Source organism: Mytilus edulis, chromosome 11 (assembly GCF_963676685.1).
Source record: "Mytilus edulis chromosome 11, xbMytEdul2.2, whole genome shotgun sequence".
Lineage (NCBI taxonomy): Eukaryota > Metazoa > Mollusca > Bivalvia > Mytilida > Mytilidae > Mytilus > Mytilus edulis.
This window is the reverse complement of record NC_092354.1, coordinates 15226260-15244628: the sequence shown is the minus strand read 5'-3', so window position 1 is coordinate 15244628 and position 18369 is coordinate 15226260. Positions and strand designations below refer to the sequence as shown.

At 31.3% G+C, this 18369-nt stretch overlaps 1 protein-coding gene across 1 annotated transcript in view; it reads left to right on the top strand.

Annotated features, from left to right (window-relative positions):
• The window catches only part of LOC139495210 (uncharacterized), a 40035-nt gene extending 25861 nt beyond the window's left edge, over positions 1 to 14174 (top strand). The window contains exons 5-6 of the mRNA XM_071283427.1: positions 159 to 215; positions 5450 to 14174. Of these exons, the coding sequence (XP_071139528.1) occupies positions 159 to 215; positions 5450 to 11097 (5705 nt within the window). The 3' untranslated portion in view covers positions 11098 to 14174. The remainder of the gene's footprint in view (positions 1 to 158; positions 216 to 5449) is intronic.
• Positions 14175 to 18369: the final 4195 nt, after the last annotated feature.

Here is an 18369-nt window from a genome sequence, read left to right as displayed (position 1 = left end):
AAATACTTTATGATGTACATGTCAGTCTCACAGGTTTTATTTTATTTTTTTTCATTGCTCAATGTTAAGTTGTTGTGTGTTTGGTCTGTGATTCATTGAAATTAGGAGAGAAAACCACCAAATTGTAAAGATGAAATCATTGTGTTCTTTCTTTTCAGTCAACGAACTAAGAGAAGAAATTGAATATCTAAAAGCCAATCGAAAGAAAGTTCCAGGTAATAAATTAACATATTTTACATTCAGACTAAATAAAATATATAAATATGTATAGCATAGTACAAATTGAAATTCAATGTAATCCATTATCCGCCTTGTAAAAATTGGTACTGCAATATTTTCAAGTTGAAATTGAGATATCCAGATGAAACAATTCAATTTTGTAAGCAATAACTGAGATTTCTAATTGCTGGTTTGAATTAGTATACAGACATTCGTTGTTTGCTGCAAAACCATTTTTATTTGTTAATTTCAATCTTCAATAGCATGATAATATACATATTGCACATGTTGGCCCTGCAATATCCAAAAAACTTAAATATATGGATTCTGTTGGATATTCTGAATTAAATAGATATTCAAAAAAGCATATATCATTTGAAATATATATATTTGGTGGAATTTGTAATAAGAAAAGAGTGTTCGTTTTCTTTTTTTGACTTTTTATTAGTGTTGTCAAGTTGTACACTTTTACCTAACCGGTTACTCGTAAAATCGTTCGACCGATTAACCGGTTAACCGGTAGTTGAAGTTAATGTTTGAAAGCCTTATCAATAGTACCCTACAAATCGTTATAAGAAGATGTGGTATGAGTGTCAAAGTGACTACATTCCATCCAAGTCATTTTATTTTTTTATAATACGATGAATTGAAGTTTGACCTTCGGTTTTATAAGATTTGTTTGTGAAGATTCCTGTCGGAGTTTAACTTTTAATAATCAAATACACGGTATCAACTATGGCTTTTGTACTAACTTCAAATTGAAAAATAAAAAAAAACAACGTCTTGATTTCGTAGAATTAAATATGTCTGAAACCGATGATTTTTCCATTTTGTCTTGTTGTCTAATGTGATGTGTTTCAATTAAAATTGATTAATCCTGATATTCGTACCATCAAGTATACATTGATTACATTCACGTTGGTTTGCTTTTTACAGTTTTTGAGTTAGCATTTATTTCAAAGTATGACAAAGACTTGCACGACGGAGAATGAACATTCACATGTAGGTCACCACAATATAAGATCAAAAATGAAATAATGAAGTAAATCGTAAAATTTAATCGTATTACTGATTAAAAATTACTGTTAAAAACATGAAACTAGTTATGTTTACTTCAGAGATTGCCCCGAGCTGAAGGACAAGTTCTAATTAATTTTATATTTTTGGATTAACAATACCAATCAATATACTGGACAATTGATCCGTCAAATAATTACCATGACGACACTTTTTTAAGAAAACACAACTATTTAATGATTTCAATACAAATTTATATAAAATCTATTAAAATTGAAAAAAGTCTGGTTAACCTGTTAACTTTTTTGGTATTCGGTAGTCATTCGTTCGAACGGTTAACCGGTTAACCGATTAACCGTTGACAACACTACTTTTTATCGACGCAAAATTGCGGTTGTATATTCATATCATGTTGTCGTCATCGTCATCGTTGTTGTCGTCCGCGTAGTCCGAAAAAAACTTGGTTTCCTGACAATAACTTAAGTTTAAGTGAATGGATCTCTGTGAAATTCATACACAAGGTTTCAAACCAAAAAAGGAAAGTTGGGATTGATTATGGTCCCAACATTTTAGGAATTAGGGGACACAAAGGGGCCAAAAATAACATTTTTTTTAGTTTCAAGACAATTACTTGGGTTTAAGTGTATAGACCTCTCAGAAATTGTAATGCAAGATACCATACCACCGGGGAAGGCTTGGATCGACTTTTGCGGGTAATTGCCCGAAACAAATAATTTTTTTTCTTAAAACATTTAATGTTTACATTGATCATTCCTGATAAATATATAAAGGCAAAAAATACTGATATGACAGGAGACAAACAACAAATGCAATACTGTACAATTGAAGATTTCTTGCCATTGCGCAATACTGTGCAATTGAAGATTTCTTGCCATTGCGCTATACTGTGCAATTGGATATTTTCTGCTTTTGCGCATTTCTGTGCAATTGAAGATTTTTTGCTTATGCGCAATACTGTGCTATTGTTCAATACTGTGCGAGTGAAGATTTCTTGCTTTTGCCCAAGTACTGTGTAATTGAAGATTTCTTGGTATTGCACAATACTGTGCAATTGAAATTTCTTTTTTTTTTCTTCTTTTTTTTTAATTTTACCATGTTGTTAAATTATTGATATGAGCCCATTCTAGGTAAATTAATTGTCTAATTTTTAGATCTTTGGCCACATTTATTTTGTGTCAGAAACTATATTATGTCAAACATTTGATCTCTGCACCGTGTCAGGCTGCGCTCTGAGAAGCATTTTATTTTACATTGGCCGAAACCATCAACCAGTAGCCCTTTTCACAAAAAATCTTAAGTGTAAAATTTATCGTAAGTCTAAAATATTCCTTAACAATTCAACTAAATATTTTTATCGTTAGATTAATTTTACACTTAAGATTTTTTGTGAAAAGGGCTACAGATTTGTTTTCGTCCACAAACCGTATATTGGTATCACGTCGTTGTCGTCGTCCGAAGACACTTGGTTTTTGCACAATAATTTTAGTTTAAGTGAATGGATCTCTATGAAATTAATACACAAGGTTTGGAACTGTTCCGGACCATATGAGTATTTGGACCATACGCGTATAATCCGACCGTACGCGTATGGTCTGGGTTATTACCAAGTTTACAGGTAACACCTAACTCTTCATAAGGTACAACCCTTGTAGTTGTCACGTCATTAAAAAGACGATATCAAAGGTCATTAAATCATATAATAATAAAAAAAAAGCAGTTTCGTGCATTTAACTTTACTCACTGGTCACTATAGCAAACACATTTTATACATATAGTAATAGTCATTACCGACTTGTTGTTACGAGTGCATGGCACTATGTCGACTTAGGTATATATTTCGATAATTTCTTAAGGACTGTTATGGAGTTTCCGAACTTCGGTATCACTGCACGCAGCTGATAAGAAGGCTAACTTTTCGTTTGAATGCAAATAGTTTAACTGCTAAGGATCGTGCACAATCAAGACGTGCAAATGCAGAATAAGTTATGATACCGTGTGGAAATAAATGCGATCCTAAGCGTGAAGTTAAGAATACAATTCGTGATGAAAACTAACTGTGGCATCAATATTTGATTTTAATATAGCCTTTAAATTATAAAATTTATACATTTTCATGTAAACATTATTGTTTTTTTTTTAGATAAAGTTTATTTATATTTGAAAAAATAACTATATGGTCCAAATACTCATAAGGTCCGGCCCGTTAATAACCAATCCAGTATATATACTCATATGGTCCGACCATGCGCATATGGTCGGACCATATGAGTATACGCATATGGTGATGACCATACGCGTATGGTCCAAATACTCATATGGTCTGGAATAGAACCACAAAAGGAAGGTTGGGATTGATTTTTGGGGTTATGGTCTCAACCGTTTAGGAATAAGGGGCATAAAAAGGGGTTCAAAATAGCATTTTTCTAGTTTTAAGACAATAACTTGTGTGTAAGTGTATGGATCTTTCTGAAATTGTACCACAAGGTTCTATACCAAAAAAAAGAAGGTTGGGATTGATTTTTAGGGACATGGTCCTAACTGCTTAGGAATTAGGGTCCAAAAAGAGTAAAAAACAATACTTTTCTTATACTTTGTATAAATTGCTTATTTCTTGACCAATTTCAATGGGGTTTTATTCTTGATTTCGTGGGGCTATTTAAAATGCTGAATCTAACCGTGCAGTAAGTTTTTTTATTTGATTAAGGCCCCATTTTCAAATTAGTCAACATTGAGGTCCAAAGGGTCCAAAATTAAACTTTGTTTGATTTTTAATTTTTGGTCCCGTTTTCAAATTTGTCTACATTAAGGTCCAAAGGGTCCAAAATTAAACTGATTTTGATTTCAACAAAAATTGAATATATGGGGTTCTTTGTTATGCTGAATCTAACCGTGTATTAGGTTTTTGGATTTTGAGCCCCGTTTTTGAATTGGTCAACATTGAAGTCCAAAGGGTCAAAAATTAGACTCTGTTTTATTTCATCAAAACTTGAATTATTGGAGTTTTTTTATATGCCAAATCTATCTGTTTATTTAGATTTTTAATTTTTGGTCCCGTTTTCAAATTGGTCTACATTAAGGTCCAAAGGGTCCAAAATTAAACTTAGTTTGATTTCATCAAAAATTGAATTATGGGAGTTCTTTGATATGCCAAATCTAACTGTGTATTTAGATTTTTAATTTTTGGTCCCGTTTTCAAATTGGTCTACATTAAGGTCCAAAGGCTTAAAAAATTAACTTAGTTTGATTTTAATTAAAATTGAATTCTTGGGGTTGTTTAATATGCTGAATCTAACCGTGTATAAAGTGTTTGGAATTTGGGTCCCGTTTTTAAATTGGTCCACATTGAGGTCCAAAGGGTCTAAATTTAAACTTTGTTTGATTTCATAAAAAATTAGGCTTCAAAATTTAACTTAGTTTGATTTTAATTAAAATTGAATTCTCTGGGCTTTTTAATATGCTGAATCTAATCGTGTATAAAGTTTTTGGAATTTGGGTTTTTTTAAAGGGAAAAACCTAAAACTTCCTAAAAAAACTTGTAAAAAGGGTTTTTAACGTGCGACTGTACATGTCTTGTATGTAGATAAAACGAAAATGACCTGTATATAATCAATTCATTGGCAACACTTCATTCATGCATTCTGCTCAGATTATTACCTTGTCAACAAATTTATTAAAAAAAGGACAGTAAAGCCATGCAGACCTTTGGTATAACAATAAGTAGATGTTGTATAAATTCCAATGAAACAACTCTCTACCAGAGACTAACTGACATAGAAGTTGAAAAAAAGGTCATCGTACGGCTTCAACAATAAGCAAATCCCATATCACATTGTTCTAATTAGGCTATCAAAGTATCAAGAGTGATATATAACCCCTATATAATTTGATAGACATCAATAACAATTAAATACCTGACAGAGTACCTAACACTCTTACATTCTTTTACACGAATCGATAAGGACAAATGAAGGGTAAGCAAATGTTTGTACTATACTTTTGCATTTATTTTATCATTTACTAATGTACACCGCTGATGACCGGAATAGAAAAATCGTATTTAGCTATTAAAAAGTACCTATGTATGCGTACACTTTCGCGAAATTTGTTTTCAAATTTTTAATTTTCCCCATAAATTGTTGATAAATAAACAACCCTCCAAATACTCCAAATATTTATTTACTATTCAATTCAGATTGGATGATTGACAAACTAGAACAATGGAAGAAAGAGGATGAATATTTCGTTAATACACGGGCTAGTGAGTGGATAAAGGATTGCCTACAGAAACATGTGTGCGTGTCTGTTGTTGGTCCGTCCGGGGTAGGAAAGTCGTTTCTGGTTCAGCATGTGGCATTGGAAATGATAAAAGATGGATATACCATTATGAAAGTGAACAGTCCGGAAGAAATTAAAGAGAACTTTATGTCCAACAGACCTACTTTGTTTGTCGTGGATGATTTTTGTGGAAATTTTACAGCAAACACAAACAGGCTGGATGCATGGAAAAAATCATTAAAGGATATAAGTAAGATTCTAGAAACAAACGCTGTAAAAATAATGTTTACATGCAGATTACAGGTATTTCAGGATGAAGGCTTTAAGCATTCTGATTTTCATCTTTTTAGAACATGTATATGTAACTTAGTTGACAAAAGCATAGCGTTAATAGATTCAGAAAAAGAAAGTATGTTATTAAAGTATTTTGGGAACGCTGATACAAAAAAGCTTAAATGTTTATATCAGTATGACTTCTTTCCTCTTTTATGCAAATTGTTAAATACAAAAAAGGACCAGTCAAATTTTTTCATGAACACTTTTTTAGAAGATCCCTTTTCTAGTTTTGAAAATGAACTTAACGATCTTTTTGTTGACTGTAATGAAGGTAAGTATAAAATTATTGCTCTGTTGCTATTGGTTATTTGCAACAATCACTTAGACAAGACAGTTTTATGTAATGATGCTAAAGCCAAAACTATTTTAGAGGATATTCTTGAGGATTGTTGTATCAATGAACATGTTAGATTAAAATCGTTGATAAAAGAACTTGACACATTGACTGGGACATTTGTGTCGAATGAAAAGGGTGTTTATCATACCATTCATGATAAGCTGTTTGATTTTCTTGCTTACTATTTTGGAACAAAAAACGAAGTTACCCAAACAGATTTTGCTAAATTATTGATAAGGCATGCCGATAAGAAAGTAATTGAAGAACGATTTGTGATCAAAGAACCAGATCAATCTCACGATTCAAAAAATAAAGAGTATGTAATTACTGTTCAAGGTGATAACTTACAATTGTACACTAAAAGAGTGTTCGATGATATGAAAAAACCTAATGATGGGATGGAATGTCTATGGTTAAATAGGAATAGAAAAAATAAAACATTTCAAGACAGTTTATGTATTATTACTGAAAATCTTCAAGATGATGAAATATCAAATCTTATAAAAACTTCATCTAGTGGATTTGTATGCAGTATGTTTGTTATGGATGTGAATAACATAACAATGGACTGTCCTTATGGGATCATACTAGACCATGCACACTTACAAGCTGAATTAATAAAAAGGATGTTTGACGATATGACGAAGTCTAATGAAGTTAGTCTTTACACGAGGTATTGTGAATGCTTTAGAAACAAGAAATTTTGCACTGAAATACAATCATATATGACAAATATAAGCTTAACTAGAATTAAAGAACTAATCAAAAGTTGCAGTACTAGTTTTGTAGATTTAATGTTTATAATGGAAAAAGAAGATATCAAGTTAAATACTCCTTATGAATACATGCGTTATGGAGTTGTTATACCGACTGATATCAGACGGGATTATATAGGAAGAGTGTTTGAAGATACTTCAAGGTCAAATAACGTATATGCACATATAAATCATAACAGAAATCAGACAAATACAATATTCCGTACTGAGTTACTTCACTTCATTGAAAGGCTTGACAGATCAAAGATCCAACATTTGATTGAACATGCTAGTCAAGATTTTATAGATCGACTTTGTGTGATGACGATGGAGGACACTGATGTTAGTTCTAATTTGGAAGATGAATGCTATGGTGTTGTTATTCCCACAGATTGCATGCAATTGTACATGACCCGATGGTTTGATGGACTGACAAAATCCTGTCACATTGAAGGGTATTTTGAGCATAACAGGAATAGACATACAGAGATATTCCAAACATCATTACTTACTTTTATGGCAGAACTACAGGATGACAAAATTGAATCACTGATTCAAACGGCAAGTAATGATTTTTTACGTAAAATGTTTGTTACTACGAAAAAGGATATAAAACACGAAAGTGACAAAGAGTATGAACATTACGGGATCGAATTAGAGGACCAATACTTAGCATTGTATACAAAGAAACTTTTGGGTTCCACAGAAGTATATGAAGATTTGATAAACGACATGAAAGATAATAGAACTATCAGACAAGTAATTAACTATACAAGGACACTACATATATTAAAAATAACGGAACTAATTCAAACAGCGAGGGATGTTTTGGTTCACGAAATGATTGAAGTTGTTACTGAAAATGAATTAAAAGAAAAGAACACATATTCAGATTGTCAATCTCTCGATTATGTTGTTCGGGATGTATTAGAATTGAACGAGGGACTCATTAAATGTCCATTTAGCCTTATTAGAACGTACATGGACAGAATGATAATAGACTGGGGCAAAGGAAATATATATGTTGTTATTAAAAATAAGAATTTGAAAAACCAGTCCTTTGTGAACTACTTTTCCGACCATTTGAAACAGCTTGAACCATCAACACTATCAGATCTTGTGCACATAAAAGATAATGAGTATGAAATTACAGCTTTGTCGTTAGGATGTACTTTAGGCAATGTAAATTTCGCAAAATGGTGTCTAAACATTATTTTGTCAGAAAATCCAGAGCAAGAGCAAACACAGTTATGTGCCTTATTCCTATTAGTTGTATTCAATAATAAATTAGAAGAGAGAGTTCTAAATGATGATCTCACCGACGATGAAACTATGATACTTGATTTCAGAAATACAAACAATATTAAAGAGAGAATATCAGCCATGGATGTAAAAAGAGAGCTCACTACTTCTTTAAACAGAACAATCGTTAATTCATTAGAAGGCTTTTATTTTGCAATAGTTGAAGAAGACGTGTTCGATTTTTTTGTTTACTATTTTGCATCAATCCGACATATGCCAAAACTTCTAGTGAAATATGCGGCTGAAAAAGTTCTATACCAACGTTTTATGTTAGATAAATCTTTTTCCAACCAGTACAATTTCTTTGTTGAACTTCCCGGTGAAGACTTACGAACGTGTATTATAAAAGTGTTCAAGTTGATGCCTCAATCTGAAGAAATTACTAGATACACACTGGATAAAGATAATCATATCGACTTCAAATCGGTAACTGCCTATGCTAAAACATTGACCAACAGGGAGATAAAAACAATTATCAAAACTTCTTGTATTGATTTTATCAACAAAATGTTTGTACTAGCAGGAAAGAAAACCAAAGATCATACTGATGAATATATGGTTCCATATATTGTAATACCTGATGATTCCATTAATACGTATATGAAAATAATATTCTTTCATATGGCAAAACATGACTGTGTTGAAGGATACCTACAAGATAATAGAAATAAAAATAAAAAAATGTTCCGCAATAAATTGAAAAAACATATGAGTGATATTAGCAAAACTGAAGTCATAGGGCTAATCCAGGATTCCAGTAGTGATTTTATTAATAGAATGTTTGTAATTTCAGAAGAAAATATAAAAAATGACAGTTATTGGGAATATGAAAGATATGGTATCATTATACCTGAAGATTTATTACAGATTTACAATGAAAGGGTATTTAGTGACATGACAAAATCTATTTATATGCCCGTAAACAGGAACAATGGGAACAAACTATTCCGAGATACCTTATATTGTTACACAAACTCATTTTCTAAAATTGAACTTAAATCTTTAATGGGAACAGCAAGTAGTAAATGTATACGTCAAATGTTCTTATCAGAAGAAGGAGAGTCTGTACCTATTATTTCGCAAAGATTTGCAAACTATCATATCTTTATACCTGACAACTACTATCGACAAAAACACAAATATTACTGTTATAATGCAAAATACAAATTGCAAATACCCGAAGACGATCTAAGCACATTTACTATTACTACTTATGAAGATAAATGTCGAAAAGATGCTTTGATAACAGTTAAAAGCAAAAGAAGTATCGATGAATTACAACACAGCTTATCAAAATACATTGATCCAATGTTTACAAGCAAAGTAATAGAAATTAGTGTTAGTAACTCAAAATTGCCCATTGAAGAATACATTCAATGGATGATTGATGAATGGAAGAAAGGAAATATACATGATGTATTTGGGAACGTTAACTTTTGCACACAATCATTTCGAAGTAATTTCCTTACCCATTTAAAACATATTGAAACATCGACAAAAGCAAAGTTAACAGAAACGATTGACAATCAAACAGGAGATTCACCCCTTGCAGTCAGTTGCCGTGTCGGTATTATAGAACTAGTAGACTGGTGTCTAGATAATAATGCAGACACAAACAACTGTAACAATTACGATGAACACCCCTTATATATAGCATGCAATCAAAATCATCCTGACATAGTCCATAGATTGCTGCACTCAAACAAAAAGGCTAATGCTAATAAGCAATCGGGGACGTTGTCAATATTTCCATTGTATGAGGCTTGTAAAAACGGAAACGTTGAAATAGTTTCAATATTACTTAGGGAAAATATTGACGTCAACGAGTTTTCATACTATTCCCCTTTCTGGGAAACAGCATTGTATGTAGCTTGTAAATATGGCCACATCGAAATTGTATCTCTTCTTCTGGATTGTAAAACACACCCTATAGATATATATAAAGGTAAAATATATAGGAAAAAGACACCGCTGTATATTGCATGTAAAAGAGGACATACAGATATTGTATCTCTTTTACTGAAACATGATTCGGATGAGTTACTTGTGAACCAATGTACAGACAAGCAGGCAACATCATTATATGCAGCTTGTAAGGGTGGATACACAGAAATAGTTCGTCTCCTTCTGGATCAAAAAGTTATAGATATAAATACAAGCAGAATTGATGGGGCTTCTCCTCTCTGGATTGCCTGTCAGAAAGGCCATGTTGATGTTGTTTCTGAGTTACTCGACCATAAATGTATAGAAGTAGACAAATGTATGCTCATTGGAATATCGCCGTTGTGCATAGCTTCATTACAAGGTCATATCGAAATTGTCAAAATGTTATTGGAAAAAAAGGCTGACGCTGAAATCTGTGTTAATAATATGGAAATTTCAATACAGGTTTTCTTGAAATACAGATTACCATTTTATAAACCGAAAACCTTGGTATCTGAGAAATTTTTTAAATTTTTAAGGAAGGTGGTTTTAGGGGATGCATCTGAACACGTTAAATCATTCACTGACAGAAAGGAGGAAGATTTGGTATTCAATTCTATGTTAGGAGCATCACCATTACACATGAGTAGTTTAATGGGTCACACTGAGATAGTGAAATTACTAGTCAAAAATAATTCAAATATCAATTCTTTTAACGAGAATGGCAGTACACCATTGTTCTTGGCATGTGAATTAGGACATGAAGATATAGCATGCGTACTTTTGGCGAATATGGCTGACCCAACTTTAGACGGACAAGACGGAAAGTCACCGTTAACCATTGCCAGAGACAATGGGCATATGCAAATAGTAGAAATAATTCAGTCAATCATCAACAATCAAACAATCTAAATAAGCGAGATGCTTATTAATTTAAAAATGGCAAGTAATCAAGAAAACACATATCTTGTTTCTTTCAATTATTTAAACTGATCCAATGTAAACATTCATTAGTTTTTCTTCAGCCATTTCACTACTTTCCACTTTTGAATATTTTAAATAATTAAAGTAAAATTGAGAATGGAAATGGGGAGTGTGTCCAAGAGACAATAACCCGACCACAGAACCTACAACAACAGAAGGTTACCAATAGGTCTTCAGTGCAGCTAGAAATTCCCGCACCCAGAGGTGTCCCTCAGCTGGCCTCTAAACAAATATACTAGTTCAGTGATAATGGACGTCATACTTAACTCCAAATTATACTGGTGACTTTCTTCTGCTCTTTGTTCTATGGTCGGGTTGTTGTATCTTTGACATATATATATATTCCTCATTTCCATTTTCATTTTTAATTGCAGTTAACATCTTGTAATAGTAATGACATGATTGTGATTATTTATTTATTTTCAATTTTCATTGGGTTAACACAAGTACACATCGTGCATTAACAAAAATCATCATAATTTTCCCTATCAAAAATAATGTGTAATTCAACATGTTCAAGTTATCATTTTTCTTTTCCAAAAAAAACAACATTCTAAGAAATTAAACTATTTTGTACTGAAATATTTATCATAAAAACTTGCCTTCCACTATCAAATATACAAACAATGTACTCTAAAAATCTAATAACCTTTGACATTATTTTTAGAATATTATACTAGCAGACAATTTCACAGTCGACAAATTCAAACTATTTAGTTTTTTTTTCTACTAGTACTGCTGATGATAGAAATAAGTCCTTGGTATAATTTTAGTTTATTAGTAGAAAAAGATTGATATACCATATTAGGAAAACAATAGAAAACTAAACGACTGACTATATGGAACAATGATAAATGATGTCAACCGTTGTAATTGACTTTTATTTTTACAAAAATACTACTTTGATAGCAACAATTCAGCAGCAGTTGTCATTTCTAAATAAATATTTTCTGTTGTATATATTTTTGACAGTGTTGGTATACTATATATCCTATGTATCATGTAAACTTGTAAATAGAACATGTTAAATGATTGTCATGTAGCAAAACTGTAGTATAGTTTTTTGGTAAATGAATGTTATTAATTTTTTTAGCTATACATTATTTTTCTTAATTTGTATTACTTAGATATAGACAAAAAATATTTTTCATTTGACATTCGTTTTAATTGGAGTTGTATTATTTAATTTGATTTGTGCTTTATTTGAATTGTCAATTAAAAACATTCTTCAATCATTATGTCTATTTTAATGCTACTACGTATATGTCTTCATTAGTAAATGAATGTAAGAATGTCCTGGCGCTTTGGAACGTAAATCAAAATTTGTTCTGATGGTAAAATGTGGGGTCATTCTTTTGTTTTATTTGAAGGACAGTCGGATATGATTGCTATTTATTAATTGTAACATATCCTTTAAATTTAACTCCTAACTCTGAAAAAACTAACGAACACATTGTTATTAAATGCAGGTAAATTATATGTGAATTAATACATTAGACTTGAATGACAATATACTGTAATATAACTATGCATAAAACTTGTTACAAGTATAATGAAGTTAATCTGAGCTGTTATGTATGCTTATACCATGGTAAAACATTTAACAAGATGATAGGACTTAATCTGTTTTTACAGATAATTAAAATTTTTAAATTGATATGAATACATGTTTGTAATGTCGATAAACGTTTGATTTGGTGTGATGACATTTTTAACTTTTGAATTATATGCATGTATATTTTTTAACATTAGAACAATATTTGGCTATAAATACCTTTGAAGAGGTACGAAAGATACCAAAGGGACTAGTATACAAAGAATATTATTGATTTTTTTAAATTTGTCATAAACAATTGACACACAGGCACTTGTCTCAGAAAAAAAATGTCCTATATACCTTAATATAACACAAGGTACTTCACTATTTTTTTTTTGAAAAATGACACCCAGTCCCGAATTCACGTTATTTTTTATTTCTCGGTTGTAAAACCTACTTAAACTTAATATGCCGTAAATCTTAATTGATTTATCTACACAATGGTATATGACACGACTATCATTGTTGTCGGGATCATTAGTAGCAGGCCTCAGAAGTCGGCCAACGGGATGGTTTTTTTTACATTCGTCTCAAGCTTTGTCAACACCGAGCCCGCAGTGATTGAATTATTACAAGGACTTATATTCTATATACGTCCCTGATTATTATAAAAAATATTAAAATAAAAACTGTCAGCTTCCCTCTGACTATAAATTATTATCTTTATTGTAAATTCTTTACAGATTATGTGACATTCATTTTGTTATGAAACACACGTGTAAACAACGACACTAATGTAGAGTTATAAATTGACCAAAATTTCCCACATTTATTTTTAGCCAGACGATGGACCAATGAGAAACCAGTATAAAATTGCATGCGGACTGGGTGTTGCCAAAGCTTGAGACGAATGTAAAAAAACATCACAGACTTGACTTACACAATAATGGAATCTTATTTCATTTTTGTTTTGAATTTATCTAACATGTATTTTTTTTTTACTTTTATTTTTATCATAATTGTATTTTTCATCACATATTTCTGATAACAAAGAACTGCTTATTTTTCTTTCTGTGCACGTAGATTGTATAGCATTTGAATTTAGTTGTAAAATAATTTAAGTTCATTTTGAAATTTCATTATTAGATAGAATATGTAGTTCAAGTGCATTCCTTCCTTGGTTTGTAATTTCTATTTTTGTATTTTTCGTTAAATAACTAACTTTGTTACATAAATAGATAATTCGAGTGGGAAAGGAATTTTGTATAGAGAGGAGTGATGTGAAGATAGCACTTTAGAGTAAAATTGGTGAGATCTAGATAGGAGTGAAAATTGAAAGAAAACACATGTTAGGCTTGAAAGGTTAAAGTTGGGATTGAGAAAGAAATATTTAGGTCTGTTAGTTATCTGAGCTGAAAAGGTACACAAATATTTATAGATTATAATAAAAGATATTTTACTGTATTGAAATGGAATTAAAAATGTAATTTTACAATATAGTCCGTTATTTATGGAACATTTAAGAGTGATTATATCTTGGCAACATCGTGGACAACAATCCAACAATGTAAATATTAAAAGTAAACGTCTTTAGTCAGATAGTTCCCTGATACCTTTCCTATGTAACAAAAAGAAATAACTGTTTCTTCGAGTTTCAAAAGATATAGGAAGATGTGGTGTAAGTGCCAATGAGACAACTCTCCATCTAATAATAAATTATAAAAGTAAACCAGTATAGGTCAATGTACGGCCTTCAACACGGAGCATTGGCTCAGTTTATTTTTATACATACAAATTTGAAGATGCGGTATGATTACCATTAAGACAACTAACCACTTGAGACAAAATGACATAGATGTAAGAAACTACATGACAACATACGGCCTTCAATAATGTGCAAAACCAAAACCTTAAAGTAAGCTTCGAAAGGAAATATGTATCTGTTTTCTCCTTATTCTTTATTTCTAAAACAATGTGTATTGGTTTGACTCTTCTTCAAACTATTGAGTGTTTCATTTCTTGCAATTAGTGCATAGCAAACTGTTTATCAAAGTCATCTCTGATCATAATAGAAAGACGTAGAGTAATAAAATCTCAATAAGAAGAAAAAACGTAAAGTACAACTTAGAACACAATGATCAAAAGGAAACAAAACATGAACAGAAAACAAACAGCCAACTTCATTATATACAAACGATTGATCATAACAAACCCTATCATCAGCTCGTTAGACATCCGTGCTTTAGACATAACTTGTATAAGCTACATCTGTAAAATTCGTAGTTGACTTTAGCAATTATTTAGAAACTAAATCCATCTCCTTACGGTGAAGTTGACCTTGGAAGATTTTTGTTATGCCCCTTTATTTAGGTTATGAAGCTCTTTCAGTGTTTGGGTATATGTACATTCTTGGCATTTGGTATAGATTGTTCCTGTTGATAATTAATGCAGAAAGAGGATGTGGACGCATAACAGTTTTTCATGTGTTTTTTTTTTATTAACCTCCAAATACCCTGAGTGAATTTAGAAGCTCTCGATGGGTTACACTAGAAACCCGAAATTGGCTTGAACGGACAAAAACGTGTTAACGCTATTTAAATGAGATTGATCATTATTTGATAAAGATTGACAAAATTTAAAAATTATATTTAATTCATTTCAATTCAAATCAATTCATTTTAACGCCCGTGAAATAGATTTCTCTGCGGTAAATCAATTGAAATCAAGTTGGTGGTTAGTTGCAAATTGTTAAATACGAAAATGGACCAGTCAAACTTTTGCATGAAAACCTTTTTAGAAGATCCCTTTTCTAGTTTTGGTGATGAACTTAACGATCTTTTTGTTGACTGTAAAGAAGGCAAGTATAAAATCGTTGCTCTATTGCTATTGGTTATGTCTAACAATCACTTGGACAAGACACTTTTATCAGGTAATGATGTTAAAGCCAAAAATATTTTAGAAAATATACTTGAGGATTGTTGTATCAATGAGCAAGTAAGATTAAAATCGTTGATAAAAGAACTTGACACATTGATTGGGACATTTGTGTCGAATGAAAAGGGTGTCTATCGTACCATTCATGATAAGTTGTTTGATTTTCTTGCGTACTACTTTGGAACAAAGAACGAAGTTACTCAAACAGATTTTGTTGAATTATTGATAAGGCATGCCGATAAGAAAGTAATTGAAGAACGATTTGTGATCAAAGAACCGGATCAATCTCACGATTCAAAAAATAAAGAGTATGTAATTACTATTCAAGGTGATAACTTACAATTGTACACTAAAAGAGTGTTCGATGATATAAAAAAAACTAATGATGGGATGGAATGTCTATGGTTGAATAGGAATAGTAACAATAAAACATTTCATGACAGTTTATGTACAATTATTGAAAATCTTCAAGACGATGAAATATCAAATCGTATAAAAACTGCTTCTAGTGGATTTGTATGTGATATGTTTCTTATGGATGTAAATGACATTAAAATCAACTTTCCTTATGGAATCATATTAGACCATGATCACTTACAGGAGTACATTGAAAGAATTTTTTTCGATATGACGACATCTGACGATGTTAAGTTTTACATGCATAAATGTAAATGTTGTAGTAATGAATCATTCCGTACTGCTTTGCTAACCTATATATCTAAACTAAGCTCAACCGAAATCACAAATCTTATTCAGATTGCAAGTACTAGTTTTGTACAGTTAATGTTTGTAATGAAACAAGATGATATACACTTTGATAGTGTATCCGTGTTCGAGCGTTACGGTATTGATATAAATAGAGAGCTCAAACATTTATACAGTCAAATGGTCTTTAAAGAAATGATTCAGTCTACTGATGTGCCGAACTACATGAGTTCGTGGAGATGTTGTCGAAACAAAGACTTCAATACGGCAATACAAAGCTTGATGGTCAACCTTTCATCCGATATAGTCATAGAACTTATTAACAATGCAAGTAACAGTTTTATACAGAATATGTTTGTGTTCGAAGAACATGATATAAAGCTAAAATGTCGTCACGTATATACAAGTTATGGAATTGTATTATCTGCGGATGTTGTACAGGTGTATATACACAGAGTGTTTGATGATATAACAATGTCTAATGACGTGAATGAACATTTAAATGGTAACAGAAACAAAGGAAATGCACTATTTCAAGGTAAATTACTTCATTACATGACCCACCTTGACGGACCAAAGATTCAACATTTTATTGAACATGGAAGCCAAAATTTTATATATAAACTTTGTGTTGTGTCGATGGACGAAATACATACAAACAGTTACTCGGAATGGGAGCAGTTTGGGGTTATAATACCCGATGAATACATACAGTTGTACGTATGCCGATGGTTTGATGAAATGACAAAATGTCACATGGTTCCCAGATTTTTTGAAGGAAACAGGAATAGACAAACAAAAAAATTTAAAACAGCCCTTCTGACATATATGGCAGAAATATCAGAGGAAAGGATAGAAAAATTAATTCAAACAGAAACTGGTGACGTTTTACATAACTTGTTTGTAACGACGACAAAGGATATAAAAAATGACAGTAACAGAGATATTGAACAGTATGGGATCGTATTACCAGAAAAATATTTGAAAATGTATACGAAGAAAATTTTAGATTTAGATTACTTTAAAGAAAATATTGCATGTAACAGAACTATCAATGCTGTACTTAAGTGCATTAGTCAATATGATATATCAAGAATAACAGAATTAATTCATGCTTCAAATGAAAACGTTTTTCATCAAATGATTACAGTTGATATAGAGAATGAATTTCCATATCCAGATTACCTTTCATCTGATCCTATTGTTAAAAATATGTTTGAGATTGAGATTATCTGTCCAGTTATTCTTATTAATCTATATATGGACAGAATGATATTAGACTGGAGTAATGGAGAATCGCATGCTGTTTTAAAAAACAAAAATTTAAACAACCAGTCCTTTGTTGACAGATTCTTGAACTATTTGAACCTACTTGAACCATCCAAAATATCAGAACTGTTACATATTAAAGGCAATCGATGGAATAATAACCCTCTGGTCATAAGTTGTAAACAGGGTGAAGTTAATCTTGCAAAGTGGTGTTTAGAAAAACATTTGCACGAAAATCCAGAACAAGAGCACAACAGATTATTTGCTTTGTTCCTTTTAGTTGTTTTCAACAATAAATTAGAAGAGACATTTCTAAATGACGAGTTGATCAAAATAACTGATAGCAAATATTCGTTTAGGAATATGCATCAAATTGGAAAAGATATATCAGTCAAGGTAGTAAAGAAAGAGCTAAATACCTCTTTACGGATAATTGGTGTTGGAAAAACAGAAGGCATTTATAGAATCAGAGATAGCAAAGTGTTCAAATTCATTGTATTCTTTTTTGCATCAATCCGACATATGTCTAAAATTTTAGTAGAATATGCTGATGAAAAATTCCTGAGCAAATGGTTTTTGATAGAAACGTCTTTCTCCAACAAAGAACAATTTAATGTTCCACTTCCAGATGAGGAATTGTTTACTTGTATCAACAGAGTATTCACAAAAATGACAAATTCTGAAAAATTTATTAAATACATACTGAAAGGAGATGACAAAGAAAAGATAAATTCATTATTTGTCTTCGTCAGAAA